Consider the following 21,876-nt stretch of genomic DNA (forward strand, 5'->3'; position numbering starts at 1 on the left):
GGGTGGCCACTGACCAGTGGACTGACCACCCGTCCCTCTGCCCGTCAGCGATATACGCGTTCAGTCCCCAAAGCACGAGGCAGAGACAAATGGCCGCTTTAACCCTCGCCGGACCTATTGGTTTTCTACATACGCGCCGGCCGAGGGGGGGGGGGGGGCGGGTACGACCCCCCCTCGCCGTTTCGCCCCTGGTGGAGCTAGCGCGTCGCGGAAAAAACGAGCGTGTGCGCCGTTACGAGACGCAGAGATTGGTACCCGATTTTAAGGTCCTAGGTCAACCGGTGACCTCTGAGGTCAGGTCAAGTGCCCCAAGGTACGGTTCAGTTTTTGGTGAATAACTTCGCAAAAAAACGGCCGCAGAGCGCCGATTTTGGCAGCATCGTGTTCGTCTCGCTCAGGCGCGTCGAATGGTATACTTTTTGTCCGGGTCAGGTCAACTTGGGGTGTTGACCTCAGGTCAAGGTCAGGTCAGCACCCCCAGGTCACGAAGTTGGTCGAAAGAGGTCATGTCGCATATCATTCGATTCGGCAGGTCTTCATGAGTCCATTGGTGGCTTTTCCGACTCGCTAGCTCAATTTGATCAAGAGTTATTGACGAAAAACTAATATGACCTTGATGACGTCATAAATGACGTCACGCAAGGTCAACATAGCAAAAGTGACGCATCTAACCTTGCAAGGAGTGCATAAAATCACGATTCTGTGTGCTTGAGATAGTTGGAGATCGTTCCCGGCGCCAGAATAGCAGTTTTCATTTTTCCCCATTGACTTATAATGGTGAGGTCACGAAAATGACCTGACCTCATATGACCTTTAGAAAAAATCCGAGATATACAAGTTGTGGGACTCATAATGGATACTAGATCCTGCAAGTTTCATTTCCCTGTGACATCTCCTCTGGCAGTGAGGGCGTTGCGAAGTTGCGACATCTGAAGACCGTGCAGAGGTTCACTTATGACGTCATAGGTCAGTGACCTGACCTGACCCAAAAATGCGGTTGGTGTCAAAAGATGCGGCTTGGATCAAAGGTCAGGTATGCCAAGTTTCAGCTCTCTATCGCCAGCGTGTTCGGAGCTATCGCGAAAAAACCCTATGGGGGGCGGCACCCGCCCCCCCCCTCGGCCGGCGAGGGTTAAATGGATGTCATCGCCTCTAAGGAGAATATAATACCCCTAAGCCGAATTGAAGACCTCCTAATATGACGCCAATGGAAACTGATAGCCATCGGGGGCGTATTGATTTTTCAGAAAATGAGCGTACTCATCGCCCAATAACTTCGCATCTTCTGTTGAAATGAATGACCATTTTGTCGTCTTTCTGGTGCCAACATTTGCTCGTAAGCAAAACTTGTAATCACGCCGTGGGAACTAGTAATCACGCCAATTAACACCCTCACGCTAGTTAACTCAGACCAGCTGACAGCTAAACGGAGAACCCGTCCCTCACCCCTGCCCTCCCCGTGTACCACACCCAACTACCTGGCCTGGGCGACGGCCAGTGATTTCGTAACCACCGTGGACCCTCATACATCGTGTGACCCACCGCCTGACTGACTGACCGGGTCCAAACCGGAGCGTACCCGGAGCACCGGCCAGGCTCTGGGTCTGTTGGGTACGCGGGGTATCGGCCAGGTCTGCTCAACGGCGTGGCGTTCCAGGGGGCTACACAGACCCTTCCGCCACGGCACGGCACGACTCGGCACAGCACGGCACGGCCAGCCTCTCTACATTGGCTTGCCTGTATTGGCCAGCCCGTAGTTCCAACTTACCGTCTCGGGACATGCCCAGGGCGAGACATTTCTGCAGTCGGCAGTACTGGCATCGGTTCCGATTGGTCCGGTCAACGACGCAGTTCTTCTGTCTGGGGCACTGGTAGTTGCCGGGGCTGGACTGTGACCGCCGGAAGAAGCCCTTGCAGCCTTCGCACGTGATCACGCCGTAGTGCACACCGGATGATTTGTCGCCGCACACCTTGCACGGAATTATCTCAATTTGCGCTGAAACGGAGCGCAAATAACAACGGTTAGATGACGTTAAGTTGGCAGCGATCACACGTTCAACGCATTATATGAAAGTATTTAAACATTAAATGAAATTAGCTTGCAAATATTAACATAATACGTAAATTGCCCTTAGGAATATTGACGTTTTAAGTGAAAGCTGAAGAAAAGATCGCAATAATAACGGAAGTCAAAGATAAAACTGAGCATTTGAATAACAGAAAGTAATTTAAAACTGAGGAACTAAACGTACCTAATGAATAACAAGGAAAATTGATGCAATCATGATGCCTCACAGGTGAGAATGCAAACCACAAAATAGTTAAATGCAGACCACGATGCACGTAAGCCCACCACCAAACGGCGCTAACGGTCGCCACTTACACGAGGGAATAAAGCTGTTCTTATGCGGAAGTTCTGAGAGCAATCTTGATAACCATAGGGCCTCCGAACAAGAAAACCGGTAAAGTGGACCAATCTTCCCTAGTGAATCGTATTGTGCGTCTTGGAGCGGGGCGAACCACCTTGAATGGACGCTTCTCCCCGGTCTATACACCGGCGGTCGACAAACCAGAGGGTCTATCGCCACCCCGCCTAGTAACAGCCCAAGGTGCCAGCACCCATTCCGACCCGACGATTAGAGGGAGAAGCCGACAAAAAACCACCCGGCCCCGAGACGCCGGCAGGGGACAGCCGTGAAAAAAGCGTCACGCGCTCTGAGCCGGCCGCTCTCAGGTCCTGGAGTCGGTCCAGGGAGGCTCGTCGGCGGCGCCGAGACTACCGCAAACAGCCGCTCAGTGCTCCAGTCAGCTACTAAAATAGCTCACCGTAGTTCTAACGGAGCGCTGGAAATATGATTTACCGTCATTTCAGCTGCAACGTCGATAGATATGTCCAAAATGACAGTCGACCTCACGGAAGCCTACGGACTCTGTGGTCGTCGCCTTCTAGCGACTCTGTGACTGTCGTCTTCGGCACCACGAAAGACAGCGGCAGACCCAGTTGGCAGCGTAAAGACAAATACGCCGGCTGCGATGACAGCTAGCGATAACAGCCGCTGCCGAAGCGCGCGGAAGCGGCAGGGCGGAACGACAGTTAGCCGCCGGTGGCAGCCGCCTGACGCAGCCAGCTCGAGCAACGGTGCCTCGCGTCAGTCACAGAAGCGGAGCGGGTCGCCCGGAGCGAGTCGCCGGCACCGGCGCGTCGCCGCCGATTCCGCCCCAGTATAGCCGGCCGTCGGCTCGTCCAAATGGCATTACGGCCGGCCCTACGTGATGTCATTACACGCGGGCCGGGCGGGCTCGGGCGGCGCGGCCGACCGCCGCCCGTCGGTGAACGTCGCAGGTATGGGGTCAGCGGCGGCATTGCGGCATTCCTGGCCGACAGGATCGACGTCACAGGACCACCCAGCCGGGACAGACAGAGGGGCAGCGAGAGGGCTTTGTTGACAGGTCAGAGATGTTATGGAGACACACCGGCCATGACTGTTATGGTATCAAAATTCTATTAGAAGCGAGTAGAAATTTCACAGAAGCCTTCAGCGGAAGGGTTACTCCAAGAGCCACCGTATGATGACACGAAATCATCGTCTTAGTCATACACAGGCCCAGCAACAGACAACAGTTTCTCTTCGGGAGTCTCCAGAAACGTCATGTCGGCGACTACCGGGCACCGCGCGATGACGCATACTTTCACCAGTGACTATCTGTCGGCGTCCGGCGGCGCGCCGCTGTTCGGAGAAGCCATTTCAACCGCGCCGCCGATCGACCGCAGCCCGTGCAGCGGAAATACCGGCGTGGGTCGCCGCGGGCCGCCCGTGTGGCGGCGGACGGACCGCGCCGGTGACCTAGCGGTCCGCTCAGCCTCCGGTGCACCCCGTGGCACCGTCAGACGGAGTCCGGGAACACAGACAGGTATAGACATGACCGGTCCGGACTCCGGGGCATGACTGGCCCGGGAGGTCCCGCGACGTGGCGCAACCCTCCGGCAGTCAGGTCAGGTCCGGTTCCGCCGGCGCGGGGTCAACCGGACGTGGGCTGCACACCTCTGCCGCAGCCAGAGGTCACCGCACTCATGCGTATTCATCCCGGATGTGGTGTCTGCAGATACTGTGGAGAAGGTCTTCCATGACAGCCACGAACGGGGAAGGACGGTGCCTGAGGTCGCCGAAGGAAATGCTACATGAAGCCGGAGGCCTATATGTAGAACGCCAACAGGATACGGACGCAGGACCTCTGACAAACCGCACACGTGAGGGAGGGGTTGAACACACTGCCTACAGGAAAATGCATGGCCTCTGTGACCGGTGGTGGTTACGGCGCTACCTATAGCAGCGATTCAGTCCACAGCTGGGAGCTGAATGGATCCGGGAGAAGCATCTTGGAACTGGGAACCTCCCCGTCGATACCTGAACCATGAACGAATTCCGCTAACACCTCAGTATCCAACTCGAGCGGTGACACGTTCCCTGCTGGCCGCCGCCACCGCCTGGACGTTCCGTTTGTTTTTGAACCCGCTGCCGACCTTGAGCTGGCGGCCGGCGGCCGGCAGTCGAGCCGACCTTGAAATCGCATTGACCCCCTCGGCGGCCGTAGTAGCGTAGTAGGGCCGACCTCGCGGAGCGCCGCCGTCCTCAATGAGTCAGCTGGAGGCACCGGCGTCACCGCCGCCGGGCCTAGCGACAGCGGAGGGGGCAGGGGGCTGCACTGCACTGCGGCCGAGATGGGGCGCCGCGAGTGGGGCACCGGGGTCGATGACAGGCAGCATATGAAACAGTTATACGGCCGAGACTGCATCAGGGGCACGCGATCCGACGGCGGGAGCCATGACGCATGCACGATCCGGTTACCGTCGCGTGAAGATAGCCGCCTTCTGCACGGATCGCTGCCCGTCGAACATCGATCGCGTGCACACGTGTGTTGGCACCGCCGCAAAGACAAGCTCGGAAGTAGGAAGCGGAAGCCCGCGCGGCCGCGGCGGCCGAGGGCGTTGCACCCCAAAGCCACGCGCCAATCGGAGGGGTTCGGGACACCACGCGCCCGCCGCTGCTGGCGGACGGACGCCACGATAGTGACGAGTCAGCAGGTGTTTTGCAGCGGCCGGCCCGCACTGCAGGCGGCGGCGGGGTGGTTGCACTCTGCGGCGCGGAGGGGAGGCAGGGCGGCGCCGGCCGTCTCTGGCGGGCCGGACCGGTCACCGGGGAACCGGAACACGATGGCGCACCGGCCTCTGCAGCGTCGCAGGTCCAGGCGCTCTGCCGGCGGCCGACCAGTGACTCAGGTGAGGAGGCCGGCCGGGGTCAATGACACCGGATCCGGCGGCCGTGCAGAGCGGCTGACCGCTGCGGCGCAGCCGAACCGGCACCTGCCAAACATACACACATAGACACACACATACCGGCGCGCCCGACCGCCGGAACGACCGGCGATAACCGCTGCGCGCAGAAAACCCGGAAATAGAAACAGGCACCGGACAAAGGTCGTCGTCGAGTCGAGTGACCTAGGACACGCATACCTATTATATGCATGGTCGGTAAGTTACTCAAAATGATAAAAAACATGAGAAGTTAATTAACATTTTGCTATCATATTCCACCTCCCATAATGGAAGAAGACACGGAAACCGCAACTTTTTGCTGCGGTCATTTTTTGTTCAGGAATTCAAGACGCTGGGTGGGGTGGGAGGCGCGAAGAAATTCCTCGCCGCTTTTGACGCTGGCGCGTGGAGCGCTAACGGTCGGCGGCTGGCTGGTAACAGCGTGCCGGCACCGTTGGCCGAGGCTGGGAAGCGTCGAACAGCGGGACCGATGGAGCGGAGGCAGCGCGGCCGTAAAACGTACCCGGGCGGGCGGGAGGCACCGTTACGGCCGCCGGTCAGCCCAGCCGGGACTCGGAGTGAGCCCGCACAAGCAGCGCAGCCCGCAAACGGCATCCGATTCAGGAGTTCCCCTCAGAGAGACCAATGCGGAATATATGCATGTTGCATAGGCTTATCCATTGTTTGCATAACACAAAGCTTCATTGAAGATGGATGAACTATCTTGTACATACCCTAAGACATAGTCAAAGCTGTCGAAAAAAAAAGATAAAATAGGGGAGAGCGGGGCCAGTTGAACCACTTTTTATATATTGACATGCACAGCGAGATCTAGTTGTCATATCGAAAAATGCACAATGCCATGAAAAAATATGCTTTTTTGGCTTCATTTTAAGATATGTAAAATTATGTTTCAAACATATTTTGGTGCCAAACGCATGCTTATAAAACAGCACTACGCCCGTTTCAAATGACCCCGATGCGAGGGTCAATTGAACCAGCCCATGGGGTCAATTGCACCTATCCTTAACAATGGGATGTTTTCCTCTTTAAGGCCACTTTCTTAAGGAGATATTTTGTCCGGTTTACTTTTCCAAATGCTACATTCAATAGGTCGTTGGAAAGCTAAAAGTGCAAAGTTCCTCATAATAGGTGACATAAAGTACATAGACTATGGTAAATTGGGCGGATGAGGATAATGAGAAATATCTCAGGCTATAGTGTGCTTTCAAGCAAAAGGTTGGAGAAAAAGAGGTCAAAAAAATGAGCTCTATTAATCTACTATTTCAGTTTAAAAGCTCATTTCAAAGGTGGACTATTTCCTTTAATGTTTACAGCCCCTGAACAATAACCATTGCAAAGGTCACCGGGGTCCATTGAAACGGCCTGTGGCCCTGTTTCAACTGACCCTCAGAGAAGCGTTTCAATTGACCCCATCCGCTCCCGCCATCTCGCACGCGCCGTAAAGCACATGTCAAACGAGCTGGAGGGACGACATCATGCTGAATGAAGGGCCAAATAAGGTGTTATTCCGGAGCCAGGAGTTCTTCTTTCAGCAAACAAAGGTATATGAGATATCACAAAATATTCATAAAAACGATTTCTCCCAAACGCCCCTCAAAAACACAAAAACAAGTGTCAAATCAAAATTACCGTCCGTTTGCCGCCCAAACGCCGTTGACAAAGGAAGTGGTCGAGCGCGGATGCGCAGTGGTGTCGGCAACGCCATATGTTGCATACTGTTGAAAATAAAGCCATGTTTCATCTGACCCCGTGTTTCAACTGGCCCCGCTCTCCCCTACATAAATAGGTTTACGAACTCCACGCACTGCCGCTACAACATCACTTATCGACCAAAAATTCCTGCACGATACTGAATGCAGGTCACGAGAAATACTAGGAAGCAGACCGATCTATTTGTGACCAGACGACTAGACGGCGCCATGAAATTGTGTCACACTGCCGGAACAGAGTTACCGCAGAGGCTGACACAGGACTTCCTTCACAACCGAGATGAAAGCGTTCCAAGAAGTCGCCGACTGTCATTGTACGTCGCGTCACCAGCACTCAGAAGGACGACCGAATCCAGGGCACAACATCCTGCCAGGGCCGCCAGTCGGATCCACGGACCCCTGTCCACAGACGGAACTTACCTCTGTTATACTGGACACGCACAGTAGAGCTCTTCTCCTTCTTGATCTTAGTCGGTCGTGGTGAGCCACTGGTAAGCGATGACGACGCAGGAGAGACACGAACGTCCGGCCTGACCATCGGCATCGGCGCCGGCACGGGCACCAGAGCCGGCATCGGGGCCGGCGCCGGAGTCGGCGGGGCCGGGGACGGCGCCGAGCTGGTGACGACCGGCGCGTCGGACTCGGCACTCAGCCGCTCCGGCTGCGCCAGGTCGCGCTCGCCGTCCTTCAGCAGGGCCACCTGCTGGGCGGCCAGGCCCAGCTCCAGCAGCAGTTCGTCCATCTCATCCTGCATCACCAGTTGACCCACGGAGTGCATGGCGTCCTGTCCGCTGCGCGCCGCGCGCTCCTCACTCGGTCCAACACGCACCGGGCACCGCACTGCACTGGCAGCCGGCGCCGCCGCCACCCGCCCGCCCGGTCGGCCGAGCCGCTACGCCGCGTGACGTAGCCGCTTCCTCGTTCCCTGCGGCCGCCTGCGAGCGGCGCGCGGCGCGTTATTCACCTTCTTGAAATCCAAACGGGGTCAACAAACGATTGCATCACAGCGGCCTGCACCAATCGGCGGCTGTGCGCGGCTCGTGTGCCCGCGGGCACGACCGGCGGGGAGCAGGAGGGGCGATGAGCAGCGCAGGTAGCCGGATGCGCCGGTGGTCGCAAGAAACGTCGCCCTCACCCGGATAACGGTCGGGTCTCGGCCGGCCGCCCTCGCGCCAACGGGACTTTGAAGGTACTGCCGGCGGGCACGTCGGCAGGCGCGGGACGCCTGGGGGCTGGTGCGCGACCTCGGGTCACCGGCGGCCGTCTGGTTGCCCTCGGGGCCTGCGTCGGTCGACGGGTTATCGACTCGGACTGCCGCAGCGCCGCCGAGTCTGCTGCAGGCGGCTGTGCGTGCCGCGTGCGGCGGCCAACGTCCGCGCGGTGACGACATCGCCCGCACGCCGCCTGGCAACACCGGACGGCCGGGGAGGGCACACGTGTCGGCGCAGAGGGCACTGCCGGCCACCGGCCACTGCCAACAACTTGCAGCACGCAATTATCCGAAACCACGGGGCGCTTGAAGCGGGAACATAACAGGTGACCATACGAAGATGACGAAGGAGTGAACGAGCCGAACTACCATCAAACAGAACAAACGGCATTCGATAACAAAACCTCCATCAACGAAGTGCCACCCAGATCCATCAGCATCAACCATCAATGTGGACAGGACCATCAACCCAAACCTATGCACACAATGCCGTACTATTCATACTCCACCAGATGCTTCTACCACTGCTCGATTCCAGGCGGTCTCGTCCCTACCCTATCTTGCAACACCACCGTTGTAGGAGCGTTGCAAGTTCCGGTTCCTCTGCGCAGCCTAGGTGCGGCGATCCGACGCAAGTGCGCGTCACCAACCCGTCGGTGGTGTCTTTCGTCACAGGAAGCTGACTGACGTGGACGTAGTCCGAAGACAATCGACAGTAGCTGCAAACCAACGTCTGCCGATGGATGTAAGGCTAGTTGACAAGAGTGGATGGGACGTCGCAATGAGACAGGTTTGAATTTTGAAGATTCCTGTCCACTCGGTATGTGAACGGATAATGTATTCAGAGGACGTAAGGAAACATACATAAAGATGAACAGAACAGGAAGGGGGTTGCGTTACGTAAAAATATGCATGTCCTAATCATGCCACCTTGGTAGAAGGGAAGGAAAGGAGGCAGAGCAGAAATATCACTCGAGGGAGGCTGTGGAGTAGAAGACGCATCAAGCATTTGAGTCAGGAGGAAGAAAATAACGCTGCGTACTGCGTAGGCCACAGTTGACAGCTTATTACGGGTCCAGTTCCACTATTTAACTACCATGGGTGATTAACTACTATAACTATGGGTGACTCTGATAATCAGATGTAACTACTGCGAGCGGCGAGCAAGCCTGTGCCGTAACGATTCTTTGGAGAGGCAATTGACATCGCCAGCATCTGGTCACCTGACAGAACCATGGACTTGGACACCCCGGCCTATGATGGAGTCTGCTGCATCCAGCTGCCTCTGCTGCAGCGGCCGAGCCCTGCCGTGTGTACCACCAGCAGATACCACAGGTGGCGCCGGGATCGGCCCGCGCCGCGCCGCGCCGCGACCAGGGGCGCCGGGTCTCCACTCGGTAGGCACTCCTCTCGGGACACACGGAGTCATCGGCCAGAGTCGGCAGCCTTGAGTCGAGGCCACGCGCCACACCTGGCCGCCGGAGGCGACTCTAGCCCCAGTACCTCCTCCTGGCTCGCCGCAGCAGCCCGATGACCCGCCGCAGCCGCTGGACGGGCCTGCTCCGGCAAGGTCATCACAAGCCGACTACACACAGGGCCAACCTGACTGGACAAGCCGCGCAATCTACACACGGGAGGTTGTGAAATAACGAGAACCCGGCAAGAATCGCAAGGCGATATCGCAGCTTTCCTGATAATCTGACGAAAACACGCGTACGAATGACGAAACGACAGCAGTTCTGGCTGAGCCGGACTATGCTGCAGTTGAAGACGCCTGTTGTTGACAGCGATCGCGAAAAGATCATGACGACGTCCCGCTGGATCCTTCAGTTACCACGGGGGACCGCCCATGTGACGGTCAATGGCCATTGTCATGATGTTGTAGCCACTTACATATAACGGTAATTACCTGTGGCGAGAGGGGTGCGCCTGCCACCTGCCCCCCCCCCTCAGGTGGTGCGGGGGGGGGGGGCAGACGGGGGACTATCTCCTTGCCCCGGGGCACTGTTTTCGCTCCCAGGGGTGTCTGGTCGACCCCACGGCCACACCGTCGCGGCAGGTAGCCAAATAACACGGTATGGCACTGGAAATGAGAGGTGGACATGGGAATTGGGAAGGACGCCGTGACCGGGGGGTCGGACGTCGGTACAGGTAAAGAAAGCGACACGACGGACCGAACAACACGCTGAAGAGATGACCAGACGATCCAACTGAAGGAACGAGTCCAGCAGCAGAAGGATGATGATGTTCGTTCGATGCGTCCATTCTGCATTCTCAATGCTTCGCTCATTCTGCTGTCTTGAAAATAGTCTTCCACGTATGATCTCCAATCGAAAGTAGCAAATATCACTTGCATTGCTAATGCGCTTAAAATCGATGTGCATGCAGGTAAATATTCAACACTACTGCTTGCCATGGCTATGTGTTTAGTGTCAGCGGAAATAAAAGTGCTTTTCCAGGCATTAAGCTTATGTACCTACAGTGTGAGCCAAGCAGCGACGTAGGTATAGAACCAAAAGCTCGTAAAAAGACGCTCAAACATCAACATGTTCATGCCTTAGTGTCTAGTAGCTACGGTTTATACTTTATATAGCAGTAGCACACCCAAAATCGATTTAGTCAACAAGTTTCACGTTAGTAATCCGACACCGTGATACCCCCAGAAGAGAAGATGGCATGCGAGTCAATCGGAAAGGACAGTCAACAAATACCCAAGATAGAAACAGAGGGACAGCAAACATAAAAAACTAACTTTTTGCATGTTGAGCCTGCTGCAGGGTTTGCGGCATCAAACAATCAACTAGAAAAAAGGAAACACAGCAACCCAGTAAAAATGTGCACTAAACACTGGCACAAGAACACACGACAGCATGATAAGTCAAAGTAAAAAAGATGCATATCGGAAGAGCACAAATGATCAACTTAAAATGTGTGAGAACATGAAAAATACAACAGAACGCAGCTGAATTGATAAAGCACACGCACGTGGCTGAAACGTCACGCAATCTCGTCACGCTATTTCAGCCCAGCTCGACCGGAGGGGCGGAGCGGGACGGGACGGGGCGGGGCGGGGTGGGGTGGGGTGGGGTGGGAGCATTTCTCTCAGCCGAGCGACTTGCTGTCAGAGTATGTCAGACTACCGAGAAATAACCACCTCTACTCTACAATTAGCCAACCGGAGCTTGGTGAAGGTGTCTTAAAAAAAAAAACATTTTGTCAACCGGCGACTCTATTACCGTAAGTACAATCGGTGTATATCTAAGCAGACCCTTACCTCTACCCCACTGTGTCCCTTACAGCCCAAGCAAGCGTGCCTCCCCACAACCCCAGCGAGCGTGCCTCACCAGCCCCGGGGCGGTGCACGCGGCGCCGAGGGCCCACGCGCACCGGGCGGCCGGCGCACCACTCCGGTACCGTTATACGGCCATTGATCACCGCCCTCCCCTCCCTCACATTATTCCAGCAGGCGCCCATTACGGCGTGCCGGCCGCCGGACCCGCCGCCGCATAGCAGCGGGCCGCGTCACCTCCGGTCCGGTGACGTCACACGCACACGCGCGCGTGCGAAAATGGCCCGTCATGTGACGTCACACAGGTAGAAGCTGCCCGACGTGTGACGTCACAAGGCAGAGGAGACCCGTCATGTGACGTCATACAGGTAGAAATCCCTGTCACAGGTAGAAACTGATCACATGACGTCACACAGGCAGACTAGACCATTAGGAACGCGACGTCATAGAGGTATGTCGGTCTGACGTGTGCCGTCACTGATTGTAAGTCACACATGTGACGTCACATGAGCAGAGAAGACCCGTTGAGTGAGGTCTCAGGTCGCACAGGTAGAAGCGACGCCGTATGTGACAACACACGGGGACACAGGGTGCGACAGGTAACGTCACATCGGTAAAACAGACAGATTATTTCGCACTAATTAAATCGAGTATTTGTGAAATGCGTTAACGGGTATAACTGTTTTCCATGGAAATGGATAAGAAATAGGACTGGCGTTTATGAACGAGACAGAAAAAAATGCTGCACTTGAGAAGTGTGCACTAAAACATTCGCATTCATTGGATACATCAAAACCGTTTATAACACTTACCCATTTTTTATGCACCACATTTATGTAAATAACTACAATAAAATATTTCATGTGCACATAATGTAGTCATAGGTTACACTGAACAGTGAACGTAAGTAACTAAGCGTACCTATTCATTCAAAGAAAGACTACGCCACGACACGAACTGAAAATAATTTCGTGTTCATTTCATTATAGATTGCAGAAAAAAGGGAACACACCTATGGGTAAAATATAAGGCCCATATTCGAAATGGACAATGCTTTTATGAACAACTTTCATGCCAACGACATGAAATGCACCTTAGCTCTATGAGTTAGAATACACGCATGTCACTAGTAGTAGTGGCGGCATTTTCCACCAACTTTCTCAGCCTGCCAACGCGCATGTGAATCTACGAAATGTGCAAAAGCCGCGCGCGTCTACAGCCGTTACCGTCCGCACGCATACGGGAACGGCATTGTCACACATCCTGGCCGAGCTGCTTCCCATAATTGGCAGAGAAACGTCTGATGTAACAGTCACTGACGACCACGGGAGCGTCCAATGGCTACGGATACCCCGCCGGGTGCCGGGGGCACACCACACCCAAACCAGACCACGGAGTGGCCAGACGGCCCAGTCGCCCCCTATGGTCTCCGAGCTGATTTCATCTGACCGCTCACGATTGATCAGCTACGCCGCGGCCACTCCGAGCTCAGTGACGCGTCACGACCCGATCCGTGACGTCACAGCCAGTCCAGTGACGTCACCGGTCACTGGGACCAGCCGGAGCGTTTCGCAACTTTTCTGTAGAACGCCCAAGGCGAGTCTTTATCCCAGCTGTATACACACACCGGCCAGAAAACACATCGAGCAGTGACAAATAAAACACCGAGTGCTCTTTTTGTTGCTATTTTTGCCAGCGTTTTTATCTGGGTACGCGCTTTAGTATGCACCGCGCTGTATCTTTAGTGAATGCACGGCGTGACCCACTTTCGCGGCGCCGGCGCAGAGGCAACCCCAGGTACGGGCTCAGTGGCGGCGGCGGCAGCGGGACTCGGGTTTGTTGCGTCACGGTGTTGGTCCGTGACACGTGAATAAACACGTGAAGATATTCATGGATTTCTAACCATATTTTAGTATCCACGCGAGTGAAAATGAAACAAACCTGAACCGGGATGCGGTGTCGGAACAGGTACAGAGTAGGAACTCGGTAAAAGTAACAGGAAAATAAGGAAATTATATGTGAATAATTAAGGAATACACGGAGGACGAGAAAAAAACCGAGAAATGATCACAAAGGTAAGCGCTTAGTGAACATTAGTGAAATAATTTTCATGATCAAAATAATGCTACAATTCTACAATGGAACGTGATTAGACGGACCATTGTTTCACACAGACTATCACGAGCTGCCCGCAGTGCCCACCCTCTCCACAGATCGGTCTCAGACCGCCGCCGCTGCAGCCGTCGGCCACGGCACTTGTCTCGCCAAACAGATGGTTTTGGTCACGGCTGGCGCACCCGAGGCATGCTAATGCAACATTGGCTGGTCGCTCTCATGACAGTGACTTCTGGCGGTTTTCGGCTCGCACGCCGATTGGCGCAGCGCGGGAGCGGGGCCCCGGTTACCTTGGACCGTCGAGACCGACAGGGCCGACCTCCTCCCGGTCGCACATGACCGATCGGTCAGTGGGTGCCGCGGCTCGGACACGGGCGCGAGGTGTGGCCCACCGGCCGAGTACACGGGTGCACGGGGCACACCCGTGACAGGCCGTACAAATGGTCTCGTCAGCTGGCCAGCCGAGAGGCATTGTTGTGCGCGGCACAGGCTAATTACATGACATTGCAGGCCGCTGATAATAAATAAACCAAACAATCGACAATCAATATTTGTAGCGCGGACAAGACAACACTAATGGACCCATACAATCCATGACGGGGCTGGGAAGCACGGACGGCGATTGCGTAGTTATCGTTTATGATAAGGGTTTCGTAAAGATTTGCAGAACGATAAATATGATTAAAAAAAAACTGGACGATGATGACTTATTGTGGTTAAAGCGTAGATACGAGCATACAAAATGTAGCAGAAAGAAAACAAATGGTTTGTTTCCTTCGTACAATATTCATTGTAAGTAAGCTTAAAGAAAGAAATCGTCCTAAAACCGAAACAAATGGAGGAGCTCCATTTTTTTAACGACTTATGCGTCTTCTCAGAAAGGCAGGGCAGGTGGGCGTTTGTCCTCCCGAACAGTAGTTATCTTTTTTAAGAGCGAATTGAGCAGGAGAGGCAAGTGTTCTAAAAATATTGTAATCAGTTTAGGACCAACAGTGGATCGAACAAGTTTTAATCAACAAGCTGACGTCTGACAGCCATGACGATATTGAAAAAGATTTCCCGAAGATAGCAGAATACGATAAGAATGCCAATGGACAACGTATGCAATGCAGGCAAGACAAAGTAATGGCAGGCCAAGCCTCACCAGACGTTGATCGCAACGGTTATTAACCAAGTATACGACCATTTACATAACGCGCGTTTTTACCCGTAACAAAACGGCATTATGCAAACATATCTCGTTAAGCGATAATCAGCTCCCGATATTTTATCCCGCACTAATGAGTACGCAACGACCTGATGAGTAGAATCGAAGTGCCATTCCGACCGCCAACCACTAAACGACTAAGTACCTATCTCCGCCCGGCAAAAAGCGAAGCCGGGAGGCTGGGGGTGGGGGACGGGTGCGAGAGGGGGCTCACGACGGCACGCGCCATACATGGCCAGACTCTCAGTCTAGGCCGCGGCCGGCGAGCCCGCTCAGTGTAAAACAGCTGCGCGCGCCGCGTCACTTTCTCTTTCGGTGGTTGCCGACCGACCGCGGCCGCCCGGCTCGCCGACAGCACTATCGGAGCCCCGCCGCGCCGGAGCGACGAGCATACGACGACGGCGACACGACGGCACGGGACACCGCGCCGCCTCAACGGGGACGCAGATTAATTATGGATTGGTTTGGATTAAACCGCGACATTGCAGCAGCTATAGGGAAGATCGCACAACATACTTCAAAGGAGCTTGCTTGCATTGCTTTGTTATATGATACCATGTTCGTTGTCCAAAGCTGCTACGCTTACGACGAACAAAGGAATAGTTACAATTCATACCAAAAAGCCAAAAATTAAAGGTCAAGTGGGACAACCACAATGCAGAATACACAGAGACCTATATGCTGTAGCAAACCCATTCTTCAGTCGAGTTTAGTGGCCTTAGTTTCAGTCCGAGCAGAATGTTTTAAAGCAGAAAGAATAGACCGAAAGTCAAGTTTTTAAACCAAAATTAGCACAATCATTTTATCACGACATACATTTACGACAGACATCAAACTTAAACAGCGATTTGACATTGCACAATGCACAGAATCTGTCAGATAAATGAACACGGCGTCCTGCATCAAGTAGGTACGTAAGAAGTATGTAAGGTAGGTATTAGTAATGACTACCTAGAGTTCTTGCTTTACTTGTACGGTTATCTGCAGGACGACCACCATCCCATTGGTGAATCACGGGATGCCTCGTGTTTAGCCTCCAAATTACCTATACAGAGCACCAAAAATAGAGCAGAATCGACAGTTATAGCATTAGCAGATAATCAATGCCAGAGGATATGTCATTATCCCATGTGAACAATCTCTATGACATCAAAATAGCATTATTTATGTACTATTTAGTAAGCATCATGGGGCACGATAGTTCGTAGTTATCAGATAGTTCGTGCTTATCTAACGAAATCTAATTCGTCCTCATTTGCCTATCAGACACGTTTTGTCAGCGCGCGCGTAAAACACCCTCGTGCGGTCGGAGCATCTCTCCACTCTGCCCACAGCTCTCGTCGTCATCTGGACGAGCCTCTCTCTCTCTCTCTCTCTCTCTCTCTCTCTCTCTCTCTCTCTCTCTCTCTCTCTCTCTCTCTCTCTCTCTCTCTCTCTCTCTCTCTCTCTCTCTCTCTCTCTCTCTCTCTCTCTCCCCCGGACCGCGCCTGTGCCCGGGGCGGTCGACTGTGGACGACCCGATGCCGAACCCTGTCCAGTTGAGTAATCAGCCAGTCCGGAGGGGGGGGGGGGCGGTCACCGAACGGTCACCGAAAGGCGATCGGACGGTCACCGGGGAATCACCGGGTGATCCCGAACACGGTCACCGGATAAACGGCAAGGGCACACGGTCTTAGCTGCCCCCACCGCTGTTCATATCGTTACCGTTTCCATGGACATTGAACACAGGACAAGTATGGAATATAACGTCTAAAGGTGAGGCCAATGGACCAGCGGCCGAGATGGAATGGATTTACCTCTCTAGGATGGGATGAGACTGAGTGGTATGGGATGTGAAAATCGGAGACAGAAAACGGACACTAAAACATCACATTAAGACCTTACAGAAAAAATCTTATAAAATCAGCTGTCGCAGACATTGGACTAGGGATTGCAAGTCTCACAACACTGCAACCAATTGGGTTGTGTATATTGGGGGCAAGGCAGAAAAGAATGGAACAATGGGCATGAATAACAAATAGAACTGGCTAGGCCCATGAGAAGACAAATGAAAATGAGCGCCGTCAGGAAGGCGGTGCGGTCCGGCGGTGGCGCGTCCGGTGCCGGTCCCGGCCGGGGTTCAGGGGGTGCCACGGGTGCCACGGGTGCAACGTCCCGGGGGCGGCTGACCCAGATAGCTCCGGCGAGCCGCCGTGCCCTCGACAGACCCGCCGCCAGCCCAGCAGCGGCCGCCGCCGGCCGGCGGGAGACGCCATCTCCGCCGCTATCGCTCAATCTTGATGGATCATGAAAATGAAAGTCGCCCTTTCGGCGTGCTTTTTGTTCGATCTCCGTTACATCACCGAATTGAGCGGCGGCTGACGCGGGGACGGCGGCCCGGGACCGACAGCGGCATTCCTGACACGCCGGTCGGCAGGCCACTGGACGACTGTTGTCACGGCGCACACTGTCCCTGAGGTATCACAGCCAGGACCAGCCACCACTGCGGCTCCAAGGAACACACACAGGACAGCCAGTGGCTACATGGAGGTGGCTGGCTGAGAAGAGCGTGGTTGTCATCAGCAGCAGTCAGGAGAAAAACTTTACCGCAATGCCGCTCAAAAGAGGAACAACGTGGTCTGGATAAACGTGCAAATACAAAGGCCGTATATTGAGCCAATCCTTGTCACGCTTTGTTGAAAGTAGTATTTATAATGAAGGAATTTCTCTGGTTATTAATCGCTACTGCCACAGTTCACGTTTGATGGCATACTTACGGGCTGGTAACTAGCATCAATTAACTACCAGAATGCCTTACTCACTAGTCACTACTAAAAATGGCAGCACTTTTTGCTCTTTAAGGCAGCGAAAGGTTCCTGAATCCATTTATCGCTCGTCTGCCTGATCAGACCATTACACCGAACCCTGTTTTGTAACTTCGCCGCCGCCTCCAATATTTCATATTCATCCATTCAGGCTGCCAAACGCTGATAGTTTGGTATCTGGGCGACCATACACGTGATGTCTGTTTGCCCAAGAAGCCGACCAAAGCAGTAGGCTCCACAAAAAAGCGGTCCGCGCCTACTCCTCATCACACTAAGCACACTACATTCTCCTCTCCCCTTCTCTCGCCGCCTCTCTCCATCCTCTGCAGAGGATGGAGAGTTTGAGGGGCATGCCCCTCAAACTCTGCCCATCCGAGCGACTCCTACCATCACTCCTCCATGCGCCCGGCGAGCCGCCCCCGGCAGAAGGAGCGCCCACGCTCGGCCCCGCCTCGACCCGACCCGACCGGCGCCCGGGGGCGTTCGTCGCTCATCGGCCGAGGTCGACGACCGGCTCGTCGGCGTCGACGCCGCGCCGGCTGCCTATTTCGACGGCAGCTTCTTGGCAGCGGCGGCGGCGGCGTGCGCGGCCCGGACGCACGCAGACACGGAAGATGCCGCCGCCGCCTGGCCCACGGGCCACCATCGATCGGGACGTAATTCGGACGTTCACGATAGCTCGTCCGGTGGCGTTAATTATGCACGTAGCCAGTCGATGGCTGTTGTCAGGCACACAGTGCTGGTGAGCGCCTCGAACGAGCGCCTCGACCATGGACTGCTCCATTTTCAGTAACAGTGTTGATGTAAATGAGTATAAAAAACTATGATTTGTCACCATTCTTTTTGCTATGTGAATGGCTAGCTTCCGGGACTTCATGGCCCGTATCGACCAGATAACAGAAAACTGACAGCCATATAAATATAGGCTTTCGTTTTGCCATGAATATGACTACAAGACGCTGGTGAAGTTATGGGCAGTTGTTGGCGTAAGAATAAACAACGCGATATAGATAGAAGAACAATTAACGACTCGAGAAAGAAGTGCGGCAAAGCCATTCGTACCCATCGGCTACCACAAGACAATGACTATTTATCAACTGATTAATGACAAAGAGCGTGCACCTTTGCCCGGTTACTCATACATCTCAGGGGCGTATAAGTAATGGGAGAGACCGAACACAGGAGTTTGTGTTCACTGTTCGTTCACTTTTTCACTTGTCATGTAAAGCGACTAGTAGAAAGTGAAAGTCAGTCATATCTACCCACATACCCATTAACAATATGCCGTCTACTACGGTCAGCTCGGTGTGCACAAGGACGGCTCATCTGACCACTTGCCCACCCTCTTTGTTCAACGCATCCACTTTTCTGTCAGAGTGGGCCTCTGAATCGCCGTAAGGGGCCCTTCAGAAATCCATAGACACACCCGCGCAGGAAACGCCGGCCGAAACGATTCATTTCGAGCACTTTCGCTTTGCACGTGCAGCGTTTCGTAACTGTGGGCACTGAGGATAGCCGGCTCGGAATCACAGCATGGCCTCGATCCAGCCGGACCCAGCCCCGATGGAGGTCACTAACTACTATCAGAGCGCACTTCACCACCCATTCGGGCCAGAGCTCCACCTCATCAGCGCGGCCCGCTGGATGCAATGGGGCGAAAGGGAGCGCCAAACATCATTTATAACATTGTTCTCGTGGTGTTGCAGAAATAATGGCACGTAGCCCATTACTGGCGTCTTCTTTACTAGCACACCAAGCGGGTCAAGCTGACGATAAGGCCTCGCATGGCGCAAGCCCGCCTGGAAATACGAGCCAGTCAGCTATCAAATCATGCAGACGCTGGCGGTGTTATGTTGCTGTGCTGGAAAGGTCGTGCGGTCTCCGGCACGTTGTTTTTCCCCCGTAACTCAGAGGTGTACGCCGGTGCAGTCTACCTCGGCGGCTGCAGGCGGCTGCGCGTCGGCCGCTGCCGCCTGCAGTTGGCTCATCGCCTTCGAACGGCTCGCGCGAGAGGCGCAATCCCTGCAACGTGCCCCACATCCCCGCCCAGTTACGGGGAGTGGGTCAGTGGTGTGTCCACTATCCACTCAACAGAACGTCACTGGGGAGGGGTGGACACTGGGGGTGGAGGGGGGGGGGGGCGTGACGAGACTGCGTGACTTTTCAGCCGTCAAAACCTGGTCTACTGAGGGCCAACTGGTGACTACACCTGATTGCGGTAAAACTCTGCCAAATACCTTTAGTTTCACAACCATAATCCTGGCTTTGCTTGAGCAGCTTTATGAGGTGGCAGAGGATTTAGCGGTCCGGCCCGGCGGGGGGCCGACCGACTCTCTCGCCGCCTCGACTAACCTTTAATCGATCCGTTGGCGTTGCTCGGCTGCGACACCTCCACGCTGCTCACATTGGTCCATGTCATGCCTGAATACATGATGGCCTACGACACTCTCTCAGCGTCACCGACACTCTCAATCAGCAGTCTTGTCGGCGATTGCTCGGGTCACTGCAGCGGTGCCTCTCCCGGGTCACCGCGCCTTACTCCTCTCACTATTCACTCGAGATCAGATAGATGCAGCTCTCTCACAGACACAGCCCGCTATGGGCCGCCAGCGCGGGCACGCACCATGACACAGCTGGATGGCGGCGCCGTTAGGTATTATCCTCACACGTGGGCGCCATGTCTCGGCATCGGTGTCGACGGGGCGCGGGCGCTGCCGGCGGCCGGCGAGCCATGCGGGCGCTGCTCACTCCTCCATGGCGCCGACTGGCCGCTCGCTGGCTCCACTCGGCTCCACTGGCGCGGCCGTACGACTGACACAGTTTCGGCGCGGCGACGGCGACGGGCGGCGTGCGCGGCGCGCGGTGCTCGACTGCCGGCCGCCGGCGCCGATCGGCGTCTCTCTCCCTCGCCCTCGCCCTCTCTCCGCGGGCGGTGGGCCCATCGCCGGCGGCGGGGGAGGCCGGCGCGGCGTGTCGCCGCCCCCCGCCCCCGGGCCGTGGCGCCGCCTCTGACACGACACTGCCCGGCTAGAGGAGGGGCAGCGGGGAACCCCTGCAGGTCGGTGTTAGGCCTCCGAACAGCGCCCGAGCCGACCGAGTAGAAAGTAAAAACGCCGCTCTTGGAGATCGTCAGCACGCACTTTCACGAGGGAGAGGCGCGGGCCGAGGCGCACAACGGGCACCGCGCCGCGCGACCTAACCCTACCGAGACACGCAGCTGTGACTGCCGTACAAATCCGCAACTTGGAGAGGACAGCAACCATGCAATATTCTGATTTCTGATATACCGAGCCGGGACAACTCTCATTGAAACCATTTCGTGAGGAAATTGGGCGTCGGAAATCTGTCTCTTTTCACAGCCAGTGGCCCGAGTCAGAGAGAAAAAATCAGCATGCTTCTTGGCACCTAGCAGTTTCTTTCGGCGGCACGTTTGCTTGCGATTGGAGCAGAATACTAAAAGTAACCGAGTTTCAACGCAGTTCAGCGCGAGGTTCAATCAACGGTCCGAAAGAACGGTCCGTTTAGTTCAATGGTTTCACCTGCCGAAAAATTGTAGATAACAACGACACAAAAGTCGAACTTTTTCACTCAGATTTAGGGTTGAGGTGGAGCTTAGTGTGTGTGCACAAACATGCCATCAATGACAAAAACACAAATTTTACGTGAACGTTCTTGAAAATGCTGCTTAGTTCTGGAATCTCAAGCGGCGAAAGTTATTTTTTATTTTCAATATTTCGCTTGTATTTCCTGAATCGCTAGCCCTTGGCTTTGACTTATGCTTACCTATTATATGTTTATGCTTGCATTGCATACGTAACATTAGGGTACATTTAAAGGCTACTAATATCTAAAATATCTAACATAAGCGGCAATATGTCGATGCCCACTGCGCTGAGCCAAACACTTAATACATACGAACAGCAGTTTGTGGAGCTTTCGTGGAACCCCGTTCCGTTCAACAACCTCGCCTGCTGGGTTCAACCCACACAATTCAACTTCATTATGTCTCATCTAACTTTGGGGAAAGAGAAAACTTCCGCGTAGGTTATCGCTGTAACAGAGTTCGTGGGCGATGATGATAAACACAACAGCTAATGATATAGCAGTGCTATATATTACGGGCACGGTAGAAGAAGTCGAATTAACATGTAAATGTGCCAGCATGGCGTGGCCAGATTCTCATTGTCATCACGCAATGTCACTC

The 21,876-nt window shown here is 54.5% G+C and overlaps 1 protein-coding gene across 6 annotated transcripts in view; it reads right to left on the reverse strand.

The window, feature by feature from the left end:
• LOC122370121 (probable nuclear hormone receptor HR3) overlaps nucleotides 1–20,569 on the reverse strand; it is a 36,907-nt gene extending 16,338 nt beyond the window's left edge. For 2 of the 6 annotated variants that reach the window (XM_043345401.1, XM_043345396.1), the window contains exons 1-2: nucleotides 7,468–7,906; nucleotides 1,769–1,996 (exon numbers count right to left, since the gene is read on the reverse strand). In XM_043345401.1, the coding sequence (XP_043201336.1) occupies nucleotides 1,769–1,996; nucleotides 7,468–7,825 (586 nt within the window). In that variant the 5' untranslated portion in view covers nucleotides 7,826–7,906. Of the gene's footprint in view, nucleotides 1–1,768; nucleotides 1,997–7,467; nucleotides 7,907–11,009; nucleotides 11,058–20,024 lie in introns of those variants that run through there. The other 4 variants (XM_043345397.1, XM_043345399.1, XM_043345400.1 and 1 more) reach the window with 4 other exon arrangements.
• Nucleotides 20,570–21,876: the final 1,307 nt, after the last annotated feature.

The sequence above is a fragment of the Amphibalanus amphitrite genome, unplaced genomic scaffold (assembly GCF_019059575.1).
Source record: "Amphibalanus amphitrite isolate SeventyFive unplaced genomic scaffold, NRLGWU_Aamphi_draft 001101F_arrow, whole genome shotgun sequence".
In the NCBI taxonomy this organism is placed as follows: Eukaryota; Metazoa; Arthropoda; class Thecostraca; order Balanomorpha; family Balanidae; genus Amphibalanus; species Amphibalanus amphitrite.